General features: G+C 48.9%; 3 protein-coding genes across 6 annotated transcripts in view; 2 read left to right on the top strand and 1 right to left on the bottom strand.

Moving 5' to 3' along the window:
• Positions 1-2,343: 2,343 nt before the first annotated feature.
• On the top strand, positions 2,344-7,170 carry LOC120950771 (endoplasmic reticulum metallopeptidase 1-like). Its single transcript, XM_040369052.2, has 7 exons — positions 2,344-2,642; positions 2,761-3,047; positions 3,254-3,314; positions 3,400-4,805; positions 4,869-5,605; positions 5,691-5,976; positions 6,052-7,170. Exons 2-7 carry the CDS (start codon positions 3,039-3,041, stop codon positions 6,217-6,219), a joined length of 2,667 nt encoding a protein of 888 aa, XP_040224986.1. The 5' UTR covers positions 2,344-2,642; positions 2,761-3,038; the 3' UTR covers positions 6,220-7,170.
• A 911-nt stretch (positions 7,171-8,081) lies between these two features.
• On the top strand, positions 8,082-18,663 carry LOC120953428 (glutamyl aminopeptidase). 2 transcript variants are annotated; one of them, XM_040373334.2, is made up of 6 exons: positions 8,082-8,319; positions 8,647-9,173; positions 9,256-9,419; positions 16,072-17,623; positions 17,702-17,781; positions 17,882-18,663. In XM_040373334.2, exons 1-6 carry the CDS (start codon positions 8,289-8,291, stop codon positions 18,531-18,533), a joined length of 3,006 nt encoding a protein of 1,001 aa, XP_040229268.2. In that variant the 5' UTR covers positions 8,082-8,288; the 3' UTR covers positions 18,534-18,663. The 2 variants fall into 2 exon arrangements, with proteins under 2 accessions (XP_040229268.2, XP_040229267.2); XM_040373333.2 differs by lacking the exons at positions 8,082-8,319; positions 8,647-9,173; positions 9,256-9,419 and adding an exon at positions 14,393-15,601.
• Positions 18,664-18,769: 106 nt separating this feature from the next.
• Positions 18,770-25,256, bottom strand: part of LOC120953429 (phe13-bombesin receptor-like) — an 85,750-nt gene continuing 79,263 nt past the window's right edge. For all 3 annotated transcript variants that reach the window (XM_040373337.2, XM_049610966.1, XM_040373338.2), the window contains 5 exons: positions 23,090-23,255; positions 22,849-22,981; positions 22,212-22,419; positions 21,879-22,093; positions 18,770-19,588 (listed from right to left, as the gene is read on the bottom strand). In XM_040373337.2, coding sequence (XP_040229271.2) covers positions 18,824-19,588; positions 21,879-22,093; positions 22,212-22,419; positions 22,849-22,981; positions 23,090-23,255 — 1,487 coding nt within the window. In that variant the 3' untranslated portion in view covers positions 18,770-18,823. The remainder of the gene's footprint in view (positions 19,589-21,878; positions 22,094-22,211; positions 22,420-22,848; positions 22,982-23,089; positions 23,256-25,256) is intronic.

Here is a 25,256-nt window from a genome sequence, read left to right as displayed (position 1 = left end):
CGGATAAAGAGTCAAATTATATATTTTATTACCAATTCCTGGTTTTTTTTGAAATTTTTCTTATTTTTTAATAAAAATAACCCAGTTTTTATTAACTTCATGTTTTTCGAAAGAGAAGTTTTACAATTTGCCATGAATTATAGTGTTTTTTGTTATGACAATGTGCTCTTATAACTTTTTCAAATATCCTCCTCATAACGCAATGTCACTTTTGTATTGAACTCCCAAGCGCCACAGATTAAGTTTAAACGACTGGAAAATTGAATATCCATAGAAAACAAATGAAAGCTCCCCACAGCTTCATTGGTTTGATCAATAGATGGCGTATTACGTATTACAACTCATCATTATATTGCTATCCTTTTCTTGCAATGTGGTTTCAACAAGTTTCATCTTATCATGACCTAAATAGCCTTCTAACTTTCAGAACAAAAATCTATATGAATGGTCGTGTGGTCAGATACGTGGGTATCAACACCAACGACCATAACTCAAATCTCACTTGCTTCAGTGCTGGTTGTTTCCATTGGAGTTTAGTATTTAAACAATCGTATCGCCGTTCTAGTTCTAGCGATGCATAACTTCAATGCGAAACCATACAACAGTACAGAGGAAATGAGAAAGCTCTCCTCCAAGCGATGAAGCTCAACTGGTTGGGGTATCCCACCAACAGAGAGCGCCACCAGCCTTTTTGCTATTTTTAGAATGCATGAGTCGTTTGCCGTCTGCTAAACGAAGTCTTTCTATATTCCGTTTAGGTAGAGTGCTTGAGTCGTTTAGAAGCCGTTTAGTGGTCGTTTAGTGGATTTGTGGCACTTGGGCTGTCATTTCTCAACAGCACGGATAAACGGAAAGCCGGATAAAAGGTACCCGGATAAATGGCACTCCACTGTAGTTGGTTCTGTATTTAAATCATTAAACTAGGGTAACTGTACCAGTTTTCGGCAGGCTAGTGCAGCAGTTTCACAAAAATTGCTCACACATCAATATTTTTCATTATTTTTCTTGAAAGTGTTGTTATTGTGGTTGATAAACTATCATAGTATGTTACAATATTTTTTATTTGCCGGTTCAAAGCCCTTTTTCATAAATATTCGTAAAAATGCAAACATTGATTTTGCTCCTATTTTCGGCTCCTATTTGGTACAAGAAAGGTCATATTATGTGTCGACATACGCATTGTAGTGTTCTGATCAAGGTGGAATGTATAATGAGGTGTAGTTATAGCGCTTTTGGCGATCCCCCCCCTGGGCTCCGATTTTGACAGATGGTTTTCCGCTGGTATATGTATTGATGGGTTTTTTTACGTTTTGCATGGTCCATATTTGGAGGAGATCAATTTGGGTGAATATTTTAGTTGATTAGAACACAGCCCGTGATTTCCAATGAAAATTTTCCTTGGAGAACTTGAAACGTTCGCCAAACGCGGAAAACTAGCTGTCAGTTTTCTTCGTCGATTCTTCTTCCACCTAGCTGTCAAAACGGGCTTATAACTTGACCTGTTATCTTTACGGTCCTTGGTTCTGATCAATTTTAAAAGGAATATTCAGCCAAATTCAAAGTGTGTTATTGTTCCGAGTTTCGGCAGGAGCCCACAACATTGAGCTGTCAAAAATGAACATTTACTGTGTACCTATTTTCGGCAGCATTTAAAGTGAAAAATAACCTGTTTATCGTGATTTTAAAATTCCGAACAAGTTAGAATAAATTAAATAAGCATAAAATCTTTAATATACACCACTTTTTCATTGTTTTACTGTTCTGATTCTCTTAATCACAAAACCTGCCGAACGATTGGCTGACAGCAAAGCTGCCGAAAAAAAGCACAATTTATTTGATATTTTGGAAAATACGTAATGAAATGGTGTGAAACTTCGTATGTGAATATCAAATAAGTACACTTTCACTACAAAATTGTATTTTGTGAAATTTTTTACCGCATTTGTGCAGAATTTCACGTTTTTTTGCTACCTTGCCGAAAATAGGTACACTGCCGAAAACTGGTACAGTTACCCTATACTCGAATTTGTTTGTTTGTTTTTATGAATGACCATATCAACGGCTTTTTCAAATACAGTCAGTACTCAGCATTCGCAATTTCGCCAGGCAATTTTGGGTCTCAACAAATTCTATTTATTGCATGCAATCGCAAACGCTTATTGATGATGGAAAAGCAATAGATATTTGTGGGATCAAAAACAGAGAATATGAAAAGTGAAACGGAAAATAACAAAGCAAAACGAAAAATTGTTTCCCGTGTGGGGCTACCACTGTTCGCAAGCTGTCAAAGCTGCATGCGCTTGTGTGCGTAAATAAATGTGTGTGTGTGTTTGTTTATTTATCGCAAGACGTTTGACGCAAAAACAATCTTTTTTTTATCGTAGTATCGTAATGTGCTTGCAAATTTTCGGTCCCCCGGTGCGGTCGCTTGGCATGGAATAAGAAAAAAAACGAAGGCTCATTCACTCGGTGCCGGAGTGGCAACAAATAGCGCCGATAACAGCGACAAACAAAGCGGCCAGTGATAATAACAAAGCCGAACTGCAGTGCCATTCCTGCTGCCGAATTCGGTGTGCTCTTTCGTGACACCACATTTCTGTGCCTTTGTTGTGAGTGTATGTGATAGGAGAAGGAGGAAGGAGGTAACGTGGCCAGTATTAATGGTTCCATTGGAACGTGTCGCGTAGATTAGTGCTCGATTATATACGCCAGAGTGCAATCGAAATGCATTTAAGCGGTTGTGCTACTTTCGTTTTCCAGCACTGTCTCGGAGCCATGATGAGTTTAGCCGGTTAGTGACCTCAATCGATATTGCAGAGCGCGTGCAGGCAAACGGGCGAACGTGTGGGCGGCGGCCAGTTCACAGATAAGCTGGTGGAAAGAGCTGATTTCAATTCTGCCAACAAAGCAACAGCAGTGCATCGTTTAATAAAAGCCCCCTCAGGAAAACGGGCAAGGCGTTTATACTGTTCGTCCTCAAACAGGCAAAGCGGCACAGCGAACGTACCTAGAGGGACTGGAATATCGATCAGTAAGCAATGTTTCAGGTAAGCAGAAACGTACATGTGCGTCTGGCGAATTATATAAATATTTCAACGGGCTGGTGGCAGAAGTCAGCCGGTTGCTTGGATATATCGATAAAGTTTTCATGCACCAGTGCTTTCATTGTTTATTAATGTGCTGTCTCTCTCACTCTCTCTCTCTCTTGCGTTGCTGCCGGCAATGTGTTGGGCCGAACCACCTACCTCGTTAGCCTACCGGTCAATCGTCCAAACAAAAGCACCCGAAAGTGAAGGTGCTCGATCCGGATATAGGTGAGTGTGAACAACAGAAGGGGGGAGGGGGGAGGCATGGTTTCTCAATGTTTCATTCCACTTCCCTGTCCATTCCGACCACCAGATTACTCGAAGGCGAAGAGCGTCCACAGCATATCGTCCTGGTGGGGCATCGGCGGCATCTTTATCGTGCTGGTCGTGGGCAACATCACCAACTACACCAACTCGCACCTGCCGGACGGGTTGCGGAATGCGCACCTGACCCACTTCCCGGCCGCGTTCATTGCCGAGCGGGCCTGGAAGGATCTGAAGATACTGAACGACTTCGGTCCCAAGCCGACCGGCACCTACACGAACGAGGTGCTGGCGGTGGACTTTCTGAATCGCGAAATTTCCTACATCGATCAGCTGAAGAACCGCAACCAGCAGCTGGTGGTGCAGAACCAGATCGTGTCGGGCGGGTACGTGGGCGTGTACATGAACAAGTCGGCCGCCAACGTGTACCGCAATGTGCAGAACGTGGTGGTGAAGCTGGTGGGCCGGAGCGAGTCGACCAGCCGCCATGCGCTGCTGCTCAACTGTCACTTCGATTCGGTCGCGGGCTCGCCGGGTGCGAGCGACGATTCGGGCAGCTGCGCCGTGATGCTGGAGGTGCTACGCGTCCTGTCCCGCCAGTCGGACGTGAACCGGTACTCGATCATCTTCCTGTTTAACGGGGCCGAGGAAACGCCCCTGCAGGCGTCGCACGGATTCATCACCAAGCACCCGTGGGCGGCGGATGTGCGTGCGTTCATTAACCTCGAGTCGGCCGGGTCCGGCGGGAAGGAAATGCTGTTCCAGAGCGGCCCCAAGCACCCGTGGCTGATCGAGGCGTACGCGCGGGCCGTCCCGCACCCGTACGCGCAGGCGGCGGCGGAGGAAATCTTTCAATCGGGCGTCATCCCGTCCGACACGGACTTTCGCGTGTTTCGGGACGTCGGGCGCATCCCCGGGATGGACTTTGCGCACACGGCGAACGGGTACCGGTACCACACGCGGTACGACTCGATCGACTACATTCCGCTGCCGGTGCTGCAGCGCACCGGGGACAACATACTGGCGCTGACGCGTGCGATCGCTAACGGGGACGAGCTGGGCAGCACGGAACGGTACGCGCAGGGGTACATGGTGTTCTACGACTTTCTGGGGCTGTTCTTTGTGTCCTACTCGGCGGACGTGGGGTTGATGATCAATCTGTCCGTGGTGCTGCTTTCGATCATTATACCGTTCCTGTCGCTGGCCCGCTCTACGAGTGGGACGCACGGCAGGCAGATCCGGTCGGAGACGATGACCGGGTTTCTGGCCACGTTTCTCGGTGCCGGTGCGAGCGGCGTGCTGTGCTTCTTCATCGGACTGCAGCTGGATGCAATCGGCCGCTCGATGTCGTGGTATTCGTCCACGAATCTCATACTCGGCGTTTACTGCTGTCCGGCATTGCTCTGCCAGTGCGTTGTGCATTTGCTGTGCAATCGTTTGTTCGGAAGCAAGACGGTTAGTATTTGCAATCGGGTTCCATTTGCTAAGTACTGATGCCATTATTATTCCATCTCGCAGACCCCGCTAAGCCTCGCGCTGAAGGTACAGGCACGGCTGAACGGTGTGAACCTGTTCTGGGGCATGATCACGCTCGGTATCACCTTCACAGGCTACCGGTTGGCGTACATCTTCATGGTGCTGATCCTGTGTTCGCTCTGCTCCAGCACGCTCATCTCAATGCTCGGCCTGCAGAACACGGTCCACAAGTGGTTGCTCCTGCACATGCTCTTCCAAATCGTTGCCCTCGCCTGGAGCACCCAGTTCTACCACATCCTGATGAACATGTTCGTCCCGATCACCGGACGCATCGGTTCGTCCATCAATCCGGACGTGATTGTGGGCACGCTGGCCACGTTTGCGACGCTGTTCAGCTGCAGCTACCTGACCCCACTGCTGTTTCTGCTGAAAAAAACCGACAAGCTGATCGGGGAGCTGGTGGCCATCACGCTGATCGCTCTGGTACTGGCGACGTCCACGCACGTCGGCTTCCCTTACCGCGACGATGCGGTCAAGGCGCCGGCCGTACAGCGGCACTACATTACCCACACGGTGCGCAAGTTTTACGACCACAACGGCGGCGAGCGGTACACCGATGCGGGCTTCCTGCTGCAGGAGCTCGATCGCAACGCGAAGAAAACGATCGAGGGCATCGCGATGCCGGACGTGGTGACGCCGATGCGCGAAATTCCAGCCTGCGACAAGGAGCTGTTCTGTGCGATACCGTTTTACTCGATCTGGCATCAGGTTTTGTTTGAGTAAGCATCCCTCACTGTTGCGTCGCTCTTTTTATTGTGTTGTCCTCACTACAATAGCTTACTTTCCTACTGTCCATCATCGTAGAAACTATTGGCTCCCAGGACCGGCACCGGTCGTGCGGCAGGCAGTGACCGTTTCGCTCAGGGAAAAGGAGCAGCTGAGCGAGCACGAGCATCGGTTGCATCTGGTGCTGAAGGGCAGCTTTCAATGCTCACTGATCATCGGACCGAAGGCGGGCTCGACCTTGAAGCGCTGGAGTTTGTTAAGTGAAATCCCGACCCCGATCGAGTTCAACGGACAGCGAGGGCACTTCGTGCTGCTGACGGCGGGTGTCGAGAGCGAACCGATGAACATCACACTGGACGTGCGCGTAAGTGGAACGCAGCTAGCAAATGCTGTGCTGGTAGAAAAAAGAAGCTAACGATCGATTTTGTTATGCCCGCAGCACGAGCTGAAGAAGTATGACGGACCGCTGGTCGATCTGCTCGTCACGACGACACACTGGGAGTACCACAAGGAGCACACGCCCGTGTTCAATCGCCTTCTGGCGCGTGTCCCCGGCTGGGCACATGTCGTTCCCTCCGTGGCTGCCGTCAATAGTTACACTTTCTAAAGCTAGCGCCGATTTTACGCGCTGTACGCGCGTGTTACTTTCTTACCAAAAATGATATTAACCAGTTTAAAGCTTTCTCACTTCGAGCGCAAATTACTTAACTCTACCGCCTGGTATACATTCTCCATTCTACTGCCTTAAAGAGCTGTTACGAATCTACGACGTCGCCAGTCGGTGGGGCGGAAGCAATAATTAGATATTTACGATACGTCACGCTTGTAGAAAGTTGTTGCACAGCAAACAAAACAAACAGAACAAAAGTCTACCTTTTATCGCTGATTGTAGTTAAAATATATCTACAGTCGATTGATTCTCTCTAGTTCGATCATACCAAAGGAATTTCTTCCATTGCGCCACACAGAATACTCTCTATTGTTCAACTATCTCGATTGTATGATAAATTTCAAAGCATGCAAATTTAATATAATTGAAGCAACACAAAAGACGTAGGTTATTAAGGGGATAGTAATTCAGGAAAAATAAAAAAAATCCCCTAAAAAATTAGACACATTCAGTCCAAAGAAACGTCGCACACACGGTGAAGGATTGAGTAATCCAACACTAGGGATCGTATGAATCTTGCAAAAAAAAAAATTCGATATTATGATATTATTCGCAATAATAGTAACTTAAGTTCCTTCGCCTTAGTGCACACTACACAGCGGGTCCTCTGTCCTCAGCACAAAAATATGGACCCCCCCAGACATTGCAGGAAACCGTTGTTGAAAGCGTGTCTTTAGCTATAGCTCACGATTTCATCTTTCTTCAATTACACCACTCAATAGAAACTAAGGAAAAGCTTTAACGTCGAGCAAATGCAAAAGAATACTTTGCATTTTTGTTTTCAGTTAGTTAGCATTAAAAGGAATAGCATACCAAACAACAAACAACCAAGCTGTTTCCTAGCCATACATTGAAAGAATGAATAAAAACGCTTTAATTACACAACTAGCTGAAGAGTAGCTCAAATATCATTGTTTGTTCCCTTGAACAACGGCCCAGTAGTTGATTTAAAATGCCCCGCACATGTTTCCCTTTGCAATGCGGTTGCCATCGTTTTGCGCCAAGTTTTGCGCTTCAAACCGCATGCACTTGTTTGGTGGCGCCATCTATTAGACGATAGCAATACTGAATGCAGCGTTTTGACGCGTAGAATGTGCTTAATTTGTTCGTTTATTCTTCGGTGCGAATGGCTTGTACGCATTACTTCTATCTTCTTTTATATCATAAAAAACATTATATTTTATATCATGCTTTCCGGAACTCACAGACTCCTAATTCTCCCATATGGAGCATTCAACCTGCCTTTGCAAAACGTTTCACTGATACTTGAGCAAAAATGCATTTTTCCCATAAACATAGAAAAGCTAGTCAGTTGAAACGATTGGGCTAAACCAACAAAATACCAAATAAATCATATGATTTATGAATTACATAAATCACACCAAACAACCAACAGCTTAAAACAATAGTTTACCCATAATCATCTGACCCATTCTCTACCGGTTTGCACACCTTCAACTGCCTCATTGAGTGACAGACAACACCGCGTACGAGCATCTCCAATTTTATCAGCCCTATTTAAATTTAATCTTCATTCATGCAGCGTCCAGCGAAAACCGAAACAAACAGCTGTATCATCCAGCAGCCAGTACTACAAACCCACTGTCCAGCGGTAGGCGATTGGCTCGGCGGCGCAAAAAAAAGAAAGGAAAATCATCAACCTGGAGCGTCACAGTCTTATCACTCCCAAGTGCGAACGACGAAGCGAATTACGAAATTAAGACGACTTATCGCGGCGATAGGTGTTTTATGGGGTTGTTTGAAGGCAACAGCTATGAAATAGCTATCCACAGCGTGCAGCACACTCAGTGAGCTCTCAACCACCGGGAGAGACGCGGCGAGTTCGACATTCCCGAAACAAATTTCAGAGTTTTTTTTTTTGAATTCTTCACATCAACTCCCCCCATACGTTTAGTATGGTCTCGGAAGATTGGCCCGATAATAAGGTGGTAGTCATCTGAACAGTGATAGTTAACCAAACTGACAGTAAACGCGATAGTGTAAACATGGTCAATCAATTGCTGCAACAGTCGAAAGGTAAGCTATGTTGTGCCCAATGTTCCCGTTGTTTACGGGCTGTACTGGGTATAGGGGTGCGCGATAAGATGAAGATTCGGGCCCTCGCGCCTTTGTCGGATGCTCCCGGTGTGCGCTTAGCGCAGTGATCGATAACGGTTGTGACATTGTGACAACTCTTCGCAATCGATACGCGTTTATCAGTGGTACGTGGTGGTGTACTACAAAGCCAGCTGTAGCCTATTATGATCGTGTGTCCTCCGGCCTGTGTCAGCTGAACAGTGCTCAACAACGCGCAACAACAACTCTCACTCTCTAAATCCCCCTTCTGTTTTGATCTACCGACAGACTGGGTGCTGCGGAACAAGGTAGCAACCTTCCTTTCCGTCGCCCTGTTCGCGATGGTCATCACCACGATTGCGCTGGCCGTTTCGAACAACAGCAATGCGAGCGATCTGGAAGAGTGCGAGGTTCAGCTTGCTCCATTCCTGTCCACCACCAACGTGCCGACGACCGAGTCGTCCGATGCTACCACGAGCGATCAGCAAACTACAACCGAAGGGACGGGAGGTGCGACCACCACCACCGTGTCGATGGATACATCGCCTCTGCCCGAGGTAACCACCGTCACTAGTGTGTCGACCACCACTACTGTACCAGGCGTTATCAACTACCGACTGCCGGACGATACTATACCGCTGCACTACGATTTGCTGCTGCATCCCGATCTGGAGAAGAATACTTTTGCCGGCACGGCGAAGATTACAATTTGGAGCGTGCGTGCCACCGATCAGGTTGTGCTGCACAGCCACGAGCTGCTCGCTATTGGGCGGATCACATTCAAATGTTTGAATGATTCGACCTACACATACATCGTACGTATCTGAATAGGGCATTCGTTTAGGGGCTGTGATGTGATTGCGTTTTTGGTCTAATCTTCCCGTTCCTTCCACGCAGAACACCAACGTTGACCGGGAGCGGGACTTTTTGAAGATCAATCTCAACAAAGCCCTGCTGGCCAACTACATCTCCGAGCTGACGATCGATTTCACCGGCAGGCTGGATGCGGGCATCGTCGGGTTCTACTCCAGCTCGTATAGTGATGGAAGCGGTGGTACAAAGTAAGTAAAAGTGTGTCTTTTTCTACAATTTCCGCTTCACAATTTCCACCTCAAGGCAAGGCATCTCACAGAGGCAGGGTGTCACTTACCCTTTTACCAAACGGAAAGCTGTAAGATCGGCCACGGACTTGCATCACACAGGCCTGTACCTATAAATACCATTTTCCAGCCCGTTGCACGTACCTTTTGCTGGACGAGATACAGTAACATAATTTTTGCGTGCCTCTATTAAACTATGTAACCCCGTGCTTTGCTGGTGGCGCCAGCATTTCCACCTGATGGCAAAACGTGTTTTCTTTCGCTTCGGTCGATCGAGCTGGCAGGATAGTCTTGGCTGCCTTCACTCACCCCCACTGGTCGTACCTCTTCCAGTGGTAGTGCTGCTCTGATTACTTCCGATTACTGCAAACACACTCACACGAGTTTGCTGCCTGCGAGTCACTTTTCATCTCGTTGCGGTTTCGTCACCATCCTCCCGGGAGCGTTCCGTAATCGTAATCGACAACAACAGTCGGAATGTGGTACACCGACGCCGCCGCTGCTACAGTGGCGGCCACCTAAAGTTGGACCCACCTAAGTTGCGGAACCCAGGACAGTTTTGTAGACCACTTATCGGAAAACTTTTTTCAACCATCACCCATAAGGGTATCTACAAAGTTATGGAGATGCATGAGCGCTTATTCGCGCACAAAGCCTTATTAATTACCTTGCTAAAGAGAGATACGATTCTTGTTATTAACATGTCAACAATCATGCTCAGTAACCAAGCCAGGAATACAAATGGTCAACCAATTCGAAGCAGTAATTATTGTATCTATATAATGAATAACGGCATTGGGACATTTAGGTCTTAAATGGCAGGTAAGGGAGTAAATTTCCACTTCTCCTTCATTCCTGATACACCTAAAAGATGAAGTAACTCTAAAATTATAAAAAAAACATCAACATTATCTTTAAAAGTACTATACTACTTCTGTTGGAACCTTGCAGGAACGGTATTTGGCTGATTAAGGCCATAGAGCGCTTGGCCTAAGTTATGTAATACGCAGATGATCACTCAAACTAGTCGATGGGCCTTTAATAACTGATATCAAATGATTTAAGAACCATATTGGTCAATATTGGCATGCTACGTGATCATTTTGATTTGTGATCAGTGGACCGCATACATTCCATACCTTTTATCACAGCATATGGTTCCGAGATTTGTAAACCTATCGGTCTGATTTTTTGCTGCGACATAGCTGAAGAGTGTCCATACCGATGGATGAAAAAAAATCCAAAATGCCTTCTAGAGAACTGTCCAGGGTGCCGCAAAGTCCGATAATAGGTGAAAATATGTGGTGTGCGACTTTAGGTGGTCGCCACTGTAACTGCTGGTAGTGGTGACACTAGGCGCACGATCATCGCTACGCTTTTGCAAGCATCACGGTACGGGTGCCACACTCACAAAAAGGGCACGAGATATTCATCAATCAAATTCCAATATTGTTGTGATTGTTGTTATGCGCCACCGCAAATGCGCCGCGAGTGTTGAACCACAGTTGAAACTGTGTTTCTGTCGCTCCCATGCAACACACTGTTTGGAGTGGCTTTACAAGCACACTGTAGAAAAGCTCTCCAAATGGCACTTCACAACCTGAAGTGTATAATTAGCTCCCAAGCTACTAGCGTCTGATGTGTGATCCTGCTTGGAAGTGGGATGGAAAACCATCAAACTTTTTAATTTTATTAACTATTTGATATTTTAAAGCTGATAACGAAACAACCACGTGCTTTGCTCTGTACTACCAGGCGGGCATTACTGGGCATTGCGGGCATTGTTACTTGTCCCTAAGTGGTCCACTATTTGCCACAGCGAACACATTGAGCTGTGTCCATTCCCAGTGAAGTACACGCTTTGGCCGGTTCAAGTGTGCGGAAAAGAAAGGAATGGCTTCTGTGTGTTCGTGGTGTGGCTAATTTTACTTCATCAAGGTAATAAACAACCGCCTCGACCACGTTAGACGTACAAGTGTCCGGAGCCCTTTCTAAGCAGCAATCATGTGTCCGGTCAGGACGCCACTTAAGCCCCCGCCGGCCATGTGATCTATTGAGCGTGCGAAACTGGCCCCCAAAATACACCTTAGTTGCCACGGTCGTCAGTTGAACGGAAGCGAAGAGAAGAAGGGTTTGATGGATGCGGCTGCTGAGGATGGCATCGCTGTACCTTGCCGCTTCTCTTTTCCCTTTCCATTTCATCTGGGCGCGCTGTTTTTGGAGTGGTAGTGGCACACACGAACACACTATGGGCAGAAGGTGGATCTTTGTTTGGAATTTGCATTTGCAAGTCGATGCTATATTTACGGTATGATAGTTAAAAATAGTACAAAAAACTGTATTGATTGCTCCAAAACGGTGTAATTGTCTTAGAAAAAAAGGAAATATTTCTCCTCTCTTTTATGAATATTAAAATCATTACGCCCAACCACGGATACGATCAACCCTCATAGTGCCTTCCCCCACTCGGGTTCCACCACCAATACCGAACAGCTAGCCAAACAGCGCAAACAGCAAACCGACACTCTTTTTCTGACCCGAACATCGGCCAAACGCGCGCGGTTGTCGTACAAGCGAAGGTTCGCAACGATCGCAACGATCGTGTGCCGCACGATAGAAACTGCTCCGCTGCTAAAGACAAAACACAACGCGCTCGATTTGTCCACTGGGGAAGAGGGCCACGGTTCGATCGACGGTGCGTCTTGTTTTGGGTTTCACCCATATTAGCTTACATAGTGCCGCTGCCGACAATGTGCAGTGACGACGATCAGTGTCTCGTACCGTAAAAGTGCTGCCGTAATTTTCGCCCCACTGCCCCACGGAGTCAAACGAACGGTTGTGTTTTTGCTGGTGATCGTGTTAGCGGTGATGGTGATCTTGAAGTGGTGATCGCCCGAAAGGGCAATACAATCAAAGTGTGTGTAGCCAACGTTAAAACCTGACAAAAAAGTATGGTGTCCTGGTGATGATGCGTTCTTGCTGCGACGGAATGCAACAGTGTTTGGACAGGATCGAGGATCATATCTCCAAAAAGTGGGGAGGGTGCACAGTGTAAAGTGGGGCCTGCGGAAGAAAACAGCAAAACCGCCAAAAAAAGGCCCCACAGTGTGTGTCTGCCCTTAGAATGAGAAAAGAATCAGGTTATTTCGGGTGGAAAGGAATGTTTTGGCCAAAAACTGGTTTTTACGTCCAGCTGCAATCGAGCAGCAGCTTTTCTTCCCTTTTGTAACGGAGAAGAAGATCACCCAAAAAAAAAAAAAACATTTTCAGGCAAATCTCTCCGTGGCCCGGGATGTAACCGATCCTCGCGGTCAAAGTGAGCTCCCCACGGTTCACCGTTGGAAGCGGCGTTTCTACGTAGCGATGATTCGTTGGGATGCCAATTTCGTTCAATTGTCTCGTAACGGTAACGACTGTGCGCCCGTCTGACGATCCGTCTCATGTGCGTGTGTGTCGTATGTGTGTGGTGCGTGTGTGTCTACGATCATCTGCTAGACAAAATCCGTAATTTGTCAAATCACGTGCCATTTTCGATCGCGACTAGAGGACGCTGTGGTGTGTGCGCTTCGTGGTTAGAAATTTGATTGCGCTCCGCGCTTATTTCACTCCCGGTGGAAAGTTTCAGCATTCCACATTCAAGCAGCAATTTAACACTCAGCCATCAGCGGCTGTAGTGTGTGTTATTGTGTTTGTGCACCAGGTAACTGGGCAACCGATCGGGTTTAATAGAGCAACAATACCCTGCTGTGACAAAATTTGCGCAACGAATGCGGCTTGAAGCAGCCTTGAAATTCGAAAAAGGTTAATGTTTTACAAAGTGAGGGCAGCCCAACATGCGGTTCCAATCCCGGGGCAGTGGGTAGGATTTAATATTTAAAAAAATGATGGAGAAGCGACGAACACAAACACGTGGGTGAGCTGTGGAAAGTTGCGTATACCACTGCGTGCGTATCCTCCATCCGCAAAAGCGCGATGTGGTGGGGCTTGTGAAGCAATGCCAAGTGTGCGTGTTGTGGGTGATATTTTGCGTTAAAAAATTGCATAATCTATTACCATAACGTTGATGATCTGGTCCTGGATTGGAAGGTGAAAAAGTTGACATGGTTTTAATGACTTCAAATCAGAACCCCGAAAAAAGGGGGCCATCACAGGGTGCTTGATATCGTCATCGATTCTTCCATGACATACTTCGATAAGCTGTCTGCCTGCGCGACCACGTTCCGCTGTGGCTGGTGCTGCGCGCATTTAGGCTTTTTGGAAAGTTCTCCCAAAAAATGACAAACAAATTAAACAGTAAAAAAAGCGAACAGAAAAACAACACGAAAACAAACACCGGTCTACCTAATGGTGCCTCAATGGCACACTTTGGTGCAACCGTAACCGAGTTAAAGCGCGCGCGCGCTCACGCGTTTGTTTTGAATCGAAAGGGCTCGTCTCGACCGTTTGCCTGCCTGGTACGTGCAAAGCATGCGTATGAGGTTGTGAATCATTTTCGAAGCAAGTCTGGCCAAGGTTTTGCTGTTTTTGTTGTTGTTGGTTTTTTTTTAATTATTTTTCTCAACCCTCTTCTATTGTTTTGAGCACCCAGGCTCGTCGTCGTTTGGGCAGCGAGTGAAACGATTTTCAAAATCCAATTGGTTATGCGCTTTTCTGCTCTGTTCTCACCGAAAATCGGTCGTGATGATAGATTGCCTTCCTTCAGCTACAACATTCATCTTCTCACTCGCTTGTTTTAAATGTATGTTCAGTCAGGTGTGTAATCGTTTGACAAAGTCATAACCCCCCACTCGGTGGGCGAGAAATGCTGGTATTATGATGGTCTTCTGCGGGACTTGATCAAAATGCCAGCAGCAGTAGTAGCAGGCACATCCATCGTGCAGGCGGCAGTGTGTGCGATAAGTGCACGATGCCGCAATCGCGTGACTAGACGACCTTGTATCTACTTATTTCTAGCTTGACTGCCCCCTGTCTGCCGCCCACCGTAGATGGCCACCAGCAGCAGGTTGCAACACATTTTAGCCAAGTGAATCGGTGAAATTTAGCAAATTGGACATGCAGTGCATACGCCGACCGTTCCCATTCCGGTGCTAGCAGGTTACATGTGAAGTGTGCATATATTTTAAAAACATAACCAAAAAAAAAAAAACATCTACCGTGCGGGTTCCAAACGGTTTCGCAAAACTGTGCCAGCACGCCTAGGCACAGGCGGTGAGCGTAAGGCCTGGGCATCATCCCTCCCCAATTCCCCAAATGACAGTGAAACCGGCGGCGGTGACGGCAGTGTCTGGTACGACGACGGTTGTAATCGGTTCCGGCATGACGATCCGCCCGACGGCACACTTTGCCGGCAGTGCACCGGACCGGGAGCAGCGGCGCCGCTCGATCGTGATACTTTCGCTACTGGCCGCGTGTGCGTTTCTGTTCGTGCTGTCACTCTGCCTGCTGACAGCGCTGGTGCTGGTTGGGCGCAACCTGTCAGCCGATGCTGGCAGTCACTCGCAGCTGACAGTTGCGTCGGATGATAAGCAGCATTTATTTATCAACAACAATCACATCGACCACGACGGCGACGACGGTGACGACGCTGGTGAAGAGGAACGGGAGCGAACGAACGAGCCACAGTACAATCGTAGCACCATATTCCTGCCCAACTCGGTGTTTAACACTTCAGCAGCACCACCACCACCAGTAGCAGTATCACCCGGCACCGGACCGACCGGTCGTATGAATCGTGTGTTCAAGATGGGCACGCAGGTAGCGGAACGGCTCGGCTTCCGGTTGCCGCGCCACATCCGGCCGGTACACTACGAGCTGTGGCTGCAGCCCGATCTGCAGCGCGAAACGTTTAGCGGCCGGGTCGGCATCGAGCTGAACGTGTCCGAGTCGACGAACTACATCGTGCTGCACAGCAAGAAGCTGTCCATCACGGAGACGGTGCTGCGGACGCTCGGCACCGGCGCGGAGGAGGTGACCATTGCCCGTGCGTACGAGCTGCCCGAGCACGAGTACTGGGTGATCGAAACGCAGGGTGAGATAGGGGCCGGCGCGTACCGGCTTAGTGTGCAGTTTAACGGCAGCCTGGCCGATCGCATCATCGGGTTCTACAGCAGCAAGTATCTCGATAAGACAACGAACCGGACGAGGTAATTGTGCGGGGGATAAGGGGCGGGCGTATCTGATAGGGCCGCTGTCTTGTCCAGCGTGCTTGAAGCGATTAGCCTCGTGCCGTGCCTGTTGATGGATTGATGCGGGGCCTCGGGAGACCGGGAATTATCTAGGAATGTTGCGAGCAGTGTTGTCCTTATCTCGCGAGAGAAGGCCATTGTAATTGTATTGCCTCTTACCGGGCGGAAAAAAATGGCAAATCATATGGGACATCTTGGTTGCACAATTTGCATTCGGTTTCGGACTCGATTCAACTTCATTTATGCTGAAAGCCGGCCATAATTGTTTGGTGGCAATTTTTTTTTTCTTGTAAAAAATAAACTATTTTCCTTTATTTACTTTTAGCCAACGGCCAACGATACACACACTACGCTTAACAAGGGTTTTTGAAATTTACCACACTCATTTAATTGTTGCCGCGTTTGCGTTTGCTTCCGTGTATTTACAGGACGATTGCGACTTCCAAGTTTGAGCCCACGTTCGCCCGCCAAGCCTTCCCGTGCTTCGACGAGCCGCACCTGAAGGCCGAGTACACGATCCACATGGTGCATCCGTCCGGCGATGGGTACGCCGCACTGTCGAACATGAACGTCAAGGAGACGGTGGCGAACAAACCGTCCGCCGGCCTGAGCACGACCACGTTCGAGCGAAGCGTCAGCATGAGCACCTACCTCGTGGTGTTTATCGTGAGCGATTTCCTGCACCAGGAGGTGCTGATATTGCCCGAGCATGGTTCGTCGTTTCCGCTGCGCGTGTACGCCACACCGTTCCAGCAGAAGAACACCGCGTACGCACTCGCCACTGCGCGCACCATCATCGAGTACTATGTGAAGTACTTTGGCATTGCGTACCCGCTGCCCAAGCTCGATATGGCCGCCATACCGGACTTTGTGTCCGGTGCGATGGAAACGTGGGGCCTGGTGACGTACCGCGAAACGTCCATCCTGTACAACAGCGAGACGAGCAGCACCGCGAACAAGCAGCGGGTGGCGGGCGTCATCGCCCACGAGCTGGCCCACATGTGGTTCGGCAATCTCGTCACGATGAAGTGGTGGAACGAGCTGTGGCTGAACGAAGGGTTCGCGAGCTACATCGAGTACAAGGGCATGGACGCCGCTCACCCGGACTGGGGCATCGAGGAGCAGTTCATCATCGACGATCTGCACGGTGTGCTGAACCTGGACGCGACGCTCGGCTCCCATCCGATCGTGATGTCGGTGGAAAACCCGAACCAAATTACGGAAATCTTCGACACGATCACGTACTCGAAGGGTGCGTCGGTCATCCGCATGCTGGAGGACTTTGTGACGCCGCCCGTTTTCCAGCAGGGCGTCAAGCGCTACCTGGAGAAGCTGGCGTACGCGAACAGCGTGTCGGAGGATTTGATGCGCGAGCTGGACGAGCTGGTGCCGGACGTGAGCGTTACCGACGTGATGGACACGTTCACCAGGCAGAAGGGTTTGCCGGTCGTGACGGTCGCCGAGAACGCGCTGCAGTACGTGCTGCGCCAGCAGCGCTTCCTCGCCGATCAGGATGCGAACGAAACGGAAGAGTCGCCGTACGGGTACCGTTGGTACATACCGATCACGTACCTGGCCAGTACGGACGATCCGGCGACGGCGGCACCGCGCCGCATCTGGTTCCCGAACGATGCCAGCCGGCCGGAGCTGGTGATCGATAAGCCGGCGGGTAGCAGCTGGATCAAGCTGAACTATCGCCAGATTGGGTACTATCGCGTCAACTATCCGATCGCGATGTGGCAACAGTTCGGCGAGGCGCTGCGCAAGGAGGTGAACACGTTCACGATCGGCGACCGTACCGGGCTGCTGAATGATGCGTTTGCGCTTGCGGACGCCTCACTGCTGGCGTACAACCATGCGCTCGAGCTGACGCGCTACCTGAGCGGAGAGACTGAGTACGTGCCGTGGTCGGCGATCGCGAGCAAGCTGAAGAACATTCGCAACCTGCTGTACAACTACCAGTCGTACGATGACATTACGGTAGGTTTAGCGGTGGTTGTGTGTGGCTGTAAGTGGTGTTAAACTTTGTATTTCTACCGGCTTATTTCTCCATTTCAGACGTACACGCAAACGTTGGTCGATGCTGCGGTAAAATCGGTTGGCTGGGAAGTACCCGCGGAAGGCGGACACATGACAAAGTGAGCGTTTTCTTTTTTTTTTGTGTGCCGGTTCTTACATCAATCACATATTAGGAACGGTTGTTTAACGCACTATTCTTCATGTCTTCTTCACCTACAGCTTGCTGCGTACCACCATACTGGATCTCGCGTGTTCCTTCGGCCATTCTGCGTGCCTGGAGGAAGCGAGCAAGCAGTTCCGCGGCTGGCTCAACGCCGGTGCCGTCATCCATCCCGACCTGCGCTCGGTAGTGTACACCTACGGCATACAGTCCGGCGTTACCGTGGCCGACTGGGACAAGGTGCTGGAACGCTTCCGCCAGGAGAACGATGCGAACGAAAAGACGAAGCTGATGGTGGCGCTCGCCTCCTATCCGGACCAGCGCACCATGCGCCGGTTCCTCGACCTGTCCTGGGATACGGCGCTCGTGCGCACGCAGGACCAGCTCAGCTGCATTCAGTACATCGCGGCGAATCGGGCCGGCGAGCAGGCGGCCTGGGAGCACGTGCGCGAAAACTGGCCCCGGCTGGTGGCCCGCTTCGGCATCGGCGAGCGCAACCTGGGGCGCATGATACCCTCGGTGACGGGCCGGTTCACGACCCAGGCCCGCCTGACCGAGCTGGAAGATTTCTTCGCCCGCTATCCGGAGTCGGGTGCCGGTGCGACCGCCCGGCGCCAGGCGCTGGAAAACATCCAGAACAACATCAGCTGGCTGGAGCGCAACGAGGCGAATGTGGCGGCCTGGCTGAAGGAGGCAACGGCACCGCAGTAACTGCAGTATCCAGCGGTGCACTCATCTACCCCTCAACACCAATCCCCGCATAATGTTGTATGTTCTGCCGCCTCGATTTGGGCTCTAAGAGATTAAATCGCAGGTACCACTGTGTATTATTTGGAATCGAGCTCCATCGTATGCGTTTGCTTTCGTTCTTCCGTCCTGTTTTCCGTACTGTTTGTACTTCCTTTGGGCTTGTTGTGCCTGACATCACTGTTTCAGGGCGCTCCGTCGAGTCCGTCGCTTCCACTGATGTGGCACTCAGCGTCCCGGGGGGGATGGCCCGTCTAGCGTATCTCACTGTTGACTTCGCCCATAAAGCGGGCCAGCTCGGCGCTGCTAAACTCCTCCTCGTCGAACTCCTTCAGGCTCGAGTTGCTGATCGTGTTGGTGTCGACGCTGTCGCAGCTGTTCCGCTTCCGGTAGGCCTTCCGCCGCCCATTGGTCACCTCCGCACACGCGCCACTGACGATCGATTTGCTCGGCGTACCGGTGGGGGATTTGCTGAAGGCGAGCACCTTCTTGGTGCCGCGCCGCAGCTTCTCCGCTATCGTGGACAAGCGGCCACCACCACCACCACCGCCAGCATGGTCGGTCGGCTGCTCGAGCGCACTGCCACCGTGCCGGAGGGAACCGTTCGAGCTGCGGCTTAGCTTGCCGTTGCTGCTCACATTGGTGCCGGTCGTCGACTGGCTGCTGCTGATCGAGATGCAGTGCGAATCGGCCCGCGTAAAAGTGGGCCGTATTGCGATCGGGGGCATCGTGCCGCGGTTGCAGCTTTCGTTCGCCAGCAGCGACATGTTCGACTCCTGCTGGCACTGGTTGGGCGTTGCCGCCGTCCCATTGCCCGGCTGCTGGTGCTGCTGTTTGCTGGCAGCGTTTCCACCGCCCGTACCGAGCCCGATGCCGGTGCCGATGCAGGCCATATTGTTCGAGTTTACCTTGAACGAGCCGCAACCGGTAACGCCGTACCGCGAGACGGCACTGTACGTGTGGTGCTGACCGTCCGATTTCGAGCGCTTGCCACCGCAGCAGCTCATCTTGAGGGTGTGCTGAAAGAGAACGAGTGTGGAGAGATATTGGTAAGGAAAGATTAAAAAAAAGCACGACTAACGGATATGATTAAGGGGAAAGTTTCTTCGAAGGAGGTGAAAATACTATTGAAAACTGATTATTTTGCATATTGTACAACACAGACAAAAGCTGGATGGATAAATATCAAGATGAATGGTTGTTTCGATAGTTCTTTCCCACTCAAATCCGATCGGAAGCGAATCTGGGGGGCGGATTGTGACGTCGCTCTGAGGTCGTTTATCACTAGTTTCTCCGTACGCGGCCACTAACGATGGGAGTTTGGATCAGCGTGCCCGTCCCCGAAGTCCTCAGATGGCAACAGAACGTAGCAAACTAGCAGACCGTTGCCGCATGTTCGATGTGTGTCCGATAAAACTGTCCACAGTGTACGCAGCGTGATTTATTGGAGGTTGGAGATTTGCGTGGAGCAATGTGGAGAGCGTAAGCTTACTATATTACGCAAACTATGTTAAAAGTTGTGCTAGATGACAAAAGTAGGGGATATTTGGGACACCACGCGGGTAGGCACGCTGGAAACGGACCATAATCTTAGGTCGAAAGAAAAAAAAAAGAACTTGTTGGCTGTTTTCAATTTATGTGAAGCATTGTAGCATCGTGTTCCTAGGGGGTTGTTGGGTTTGGTTTGAAAAAGTTGCACAAAGCGTGTAGATTCTATTCGGGGAAGAGTGGTACTTTTCTGTGTTGATAGCAATTCGTGGTTTCACGATGGTTCAGAGGAAAAAAAGAAATGCGTCACTTAACTTTGGCGTCAAGTAAAAGTATTCCCTTTTTCTTGGTAGTTCTGTGGTAGCGGTGCAATTTTTAAATTCAATCGCGGTTACCATTCGATACAAAACCCGCCGTTAAATGGGTTTCACGTTCACGTGCGTGATGGTTTAAAATGGTAAAACATTCTTTTTACAACAAGAAGTGTCATAAAGTTTAAAAAATTGATTGATTTTTTTTAAACATTTCCTTTCGAGCACAGATTACTCCTCGGCTGTCCGGTTATTCAACGATCGTCATACGAAACATTCCAAGCGGCTACCATAGCCACATTTGCAGATTTTATAAATCACTTCTCCATTCGTTTATGTTAAGCTTCACCATGCGGCAGATCTTGGAGAAGATGGCTGAATATAGGCACAACACATACCATCTCTTCATTGACTTCAAAGCCGCATATGATAGCATAGCCAGGGTAAAACTGTATGACGCTATGAGCTCTTTTGCAATCTCGGCCAAACTGATAAGGCTAGTTAGAATGACTATGACCAACGTCACATGCCAGGTGAGGGTGGATGGAAAACTCTCAGGACCTTTTGCTACCACCAAGAATCTGCGCCAGGGGGACGGGCTTGCCTGTCTCCTATTCAACTTGGCGCTAGAGAGGGCCATCCGCGACTCGAGGGTGGAGACTACGGGAACCATCTTCTATAAGTCAACCCAGATCCTGGCATACGCTGATGATATAGACATCATTGGTCTGCGGCTCTCCTATGTAGCAGAAGCCTACCAAGGGACAGAGCAGGCGGCAGAGAACCTCGGATTGCAGATAAACGAGGCAAAGACCAAACTGATGGTGGCAACATCAGCGGGCATACCAATAAATAATCAGAATCTACGTAGGCGTGACGTGCAGATAGGTGAACGCACTTTTGAAGTCGTCCCACAATTCACCTATCTTGGGCCAAAGGTCAGCGACGACAATAGGATGGAAGCTGAGTTGCGCGCAAGGATGCTGGCTGCCAACCGGTCATTCTACAGCCTGAAAAATCAGTTCACCTCAAAGAACCTGTCGCGACGGACGAAACTGGGACTATATAGTACCTATATAGTTCCAGTACTCACATACGCCTCTGAGGCATGGACACTGTCCAAATCTGACGAAATCCTGTTAGCCGCGTTCGAGAGGAAGATGCTCAGAAGGATAATTGGCCCCGTATGTGTGGAACGATAATGGAGGAGCCGCTATAATGACGAGCTATACGAGATGTACGGCGACCTCACTGTCGTACAGCGCAAAGCGGTTGTAGCGCCGGATAAGTAAGTTATGTTAAGCTACGATAGAATATTTCAGATGATATAAAACAATTATTTTCAACACATTACTTTGGTCCATTGCCTCGACAATTACTACAATCTGGGGCCTTTTGCTTGAAAAGTTTGCCGTTGTTCTAGCAGTAGAATTCACAAGAATGAAAGGAACTATTATTCCCGCTAGATTATGAAATTGATGCAATGCTCGCATGATAAGTAGAAACTTACCCTGGACGCGTCCCGGAACTTGTGGCTCATGATGTTGTACAGCAGCGGATTGATGCAGGTGGACAGGAAGTACAGTATGCCGGATGTGTAGTTCAGCACCATGTACACCTTGTAGAAGAACACGTTCTCCGTCTTGGAAAACACACCGTACACGGCCATCAGACGCTGCGCGTGGAACGGTGCCCAGCAGATGAAAAACGTTGCCACAACGGCCACTGCAAGGATGGACAGGAGGGAATTGCCAAACCAAAAAGCTTGTATTAGTGAACCCAATAGTCGTGGAGTATTTGATTGGAATCGGTGTGTGTGTGTGTGGGTGTTTTTTGTACCTACCCAGCATACGGATGACCCTGGACTGGGCACTAATACCCCGGGGCGGTGTGGTGTAGTCCGAGGATGCACGCTTGACGCCCTGGAGCAGTTTGCTTTTGCGAAGCTTAATCCCGATCAGCACGTACAGCACGGCAATTAGTGTCATCGGGCCGACGAAGAACAGGAAGCTGGACACCTCGAACGCGTGGGAAAAGTGTTCATTTTTGATCTGCAAATGTAAATGCGGTTGTGAAATGGTAGGCGGAGTGAAATAGTGACACGGTACGAGTTTATGCATCGATGGCAAACGAATCCGTCCTAATGGAGTCCTACGGTCTACCTACCGAGACTAACCAATTGAATTGATCTCGGATAAGAAAACATCAATGTCATTAGTGACGAAATTCGGCACAAAATTCGGCCCAAAGCTAACTACCCACATGGGCTCCGTGCGCAACCATTCGTCACAAATCTTCCAATTAAAATAATTAAAATCATTCTCGTGTGCGAACACGCTTCTGCCCCAAAATTCTATCAAAACTGAACAAATGTTTGTTGTGGTAAGTGCTCGTTCGTTGCTCTAAAAAAATCCCCAACTCAACAACTCCGTGCGTACGAGTTTCGGTACGAGATGCCCTATCCAAACCCTGATGCTTACCGTGCAGAGCCGTGTGGTGTTCGTTTCCACCACACCGAACTGGAGTGCCTGCGGTGTGGCCAATCCGAACGCTACCAGCCAGATGACGATCACAAACTTTATCGCTCTCGACAGCTTCGACATGGTGTGGGACCTGGAAGAAGAAATACCGCTGCGGGTAATACAAAACCGGAAACAAACCTTCACCGGTGACAGCCACCCCGGGCAATGTCTGGGGGGGGGGGGGGGGGGATTCACTTACCGAAACGGGTGACAGATGGCAATGTAGCGCTCAACGGTGAAGGAGGTGATGGTGAGCACGGTCGCATTGGCCGCCGTCTCCGACAGCAGCCCCATGATGATGCAGGCGATCTGGTTGAACGGGTAGGCGAACGGGTTCCAGGTGCCGTACAGTTCCTGCGGCATACCTGCGGGTGGGTGGAAAGTGGTGCGTGATTCCGATGAGTGCAATGCGTCCTACATCGTTACAATTATTCGATAAAACCCATTTTCAATGTTGTAATACTGTGAGGAGCGCTGCGAGTTAAAGTGAATTATCTGAGTCAAAGGAATTGGTTCGATCACGAGCTGAACCATGACTCTTTGAGATTTGCTGATGTTCATGATAATCACGAGAAAGATAATTATTTAGCATTAATGTTGAATTATGAATTACGAATTATTAATATTTCTTAAAGATTCTTGAAGATGATCACTTTCGATCACTGTCAGTGATGCGTGATTCGAATCTTGAATTTAATCTCCAAATATTCACAAAAAATGATTCATCATTCCCAAAAATCTAATGACTCGTTGATAACGAATCTCTAAAGATCTATAAAGATGTTTCTAGTACATTCGCGAGTTTTTAGAAATTTAATGAATTTCTCACAATGCAAAAAAGAGGCAAATTTTATATAAAGTGATTAATTATTCTAAAGAGAGTCATAAATGATTAGTAATTCAATCACCTTTTTGTGATTCGCGACTCTTAAGTGATTTATGCATTTGTAAAGATTTTTGAATTTGTTGTATTTTCATAAACCGTTAGAATTTCATAAGTTAGAGACTCAGATTCGTTCATTCACGGTTACAGACTACAGATTAGGAGACTTAAATTCATTGATTCACTTTGAAGATTTACTCGAGTTTCTGAATCTAGATCACGGCTACCTATCTCCAAGGAAAATATTACTACAATCAGCAGGTTACTCAATGCTGAATCAGCTCGTCAAACAGAGTTATCACAATCACACCAAGCACAAAACCCCACGCACGCATGATCTGGTATGCATTTACCGAGAGGCATTATTCAAATGAAAATTGCCACTCCAAGACGAGGAGCATGGAAACGGTGGTTACAATTTCGAAACAAATGCAGGGGGAAATATTCATAAACCTTTCCCCCGTCCCCCAAAGAAGGAAGATTGTTCTGCTTCGTTAAGCATGTGTGAAGCATTTTGATGCGAAAACATGTGCACATTCTCACCTTCCTTGGTGAGGTGCCTGTATGTCAGTGTACAACGGCATTCGGAACACGGGGACGTTGGGATTGGAATGTAGCAAAGCGCCATTGCCTAGGTCATTGCCAGTGAATCGACATCGTCGTAAACCTTCATCGTATTGAACCCTCGGGGGAGGGGAGGGGTCAAACTGCTGAAGTTCGTAAACTGCGTTGCCAAAGGGTCGCCACAGGTCGGATTGCTAAGGAACCGGGGGCCGGTTGTGACCATCGGCATCGGGGAGCACGCTTTGCGGCCGAACCCTGTAGAGAAACAGGGGCGTATTTTTCTCCCGTGTGGGCGAAACGGACCGAGACACATTTGACTTTTCCCCTTTGGCTGGCGGCCGGGGACGATGTCGGTGATGAACGTTACTGCTCCGTAGCAACAAACTCGGAACGCCGGAAGCATCTGGCCAGCGTCCGATAAAGGCAGGACAATTTTATTACCATTTTCGTTACTAGCGTGAATTAACGATCGGGTTCGATCGATGGGTGTGGATCGCCGGATGGGTTCTGGGGGTGTTTGATGGGATTGTGTACACAGTTTTGATGGCTACAGGGGAAAAGGATGGGGCAAAAGTAGCAGCAGCAGCGGAAGCCAGCGGGTGGTTTAATATCCGTTGCAGGTGATTCCGTGATTTTATCCACCAGTTTGATGGGACTCTGTGTTTGTGTGTGTGTTTACTTTGTAGTTACAGCGTGGTTACACTAATTGATGGTACAATTATTTTTCATTAAAAATGCATTAAGCAAAAGGGTAGGATGGGGACGGCGAATGTCTTTTATAGGGACGAATATTAATGCTGGCGAATAAAGTGTTATCAATTATGTGTTTACGAGCGTAATCAGCGGAAGTGGTAAAAATGGACAGTGATGGTTTTGGTTTATTAATTCAGCGCATTGTACGCTAGCAAAAGGGAATGTG

This window comes from Anopheles coluzzii, chromosome 2 (assembly GCF_943734685.1).
Source record: "Anopheles coluzzii chromosome 2, AcolN3, whole genome shotgun sequence".
NCBI classification, from domain to species: domain Eukaryota; kingdom Metazoa; phylum Arthropoda; class Insecta; order Diptera; family Culicidae; genus Anopheles; species Anopheles coluzzii.
This window is presented reverse-complemented; position numbering and strand designations above follow the sequence as displayed.

What these genes read in the sequence shown, in the direction of transcription:
- LOC120950771 (XM_040369052.2), top strand. An exon ending in GTTTGTTCGGAAGCAAGACG is followed by an intron (nt 4,806 to 4,868) that starts GTTAGTATTTGC and finishes TCCATCTCGCAG; the next exon opens with ACCCCGCTAAGCCTCGCGCT. An exon ending in TGGCATCAGGTTTTGTTTGA is followed by an intron (nt 5,606 to 5,690) that starts GTAAGCATCCCT and finishes CCATCATCGTAG; the next exon opens with AAACTATTGGCTCCCAGGAC.
- LOC120953428 (XM_040373333.2), top strand. Translation starts at nt 14,709, where the DNA reads ATGACAGTGAAACCGGCGGCGGTGACGGCAGTGTCTGGTACGACGACG. An exon ending in AAGACAACGAACCGGACGAG is followed by an intron (nt 15,602 to 16,071) that starts GTAATTGTGCGG and finishes GTGTATTTACAG; the next exon opens with GACGATTGCGACTTCCAAGT. An exon ending in AGTCGTACGATGACATTACG is followed by an intron (nt 17,624 to 17,701) that starts GTAGGTTTAGCG and finishes TCTCCATTTCAG; the next exon opens with ACGTACACGCAAACGTTGGT.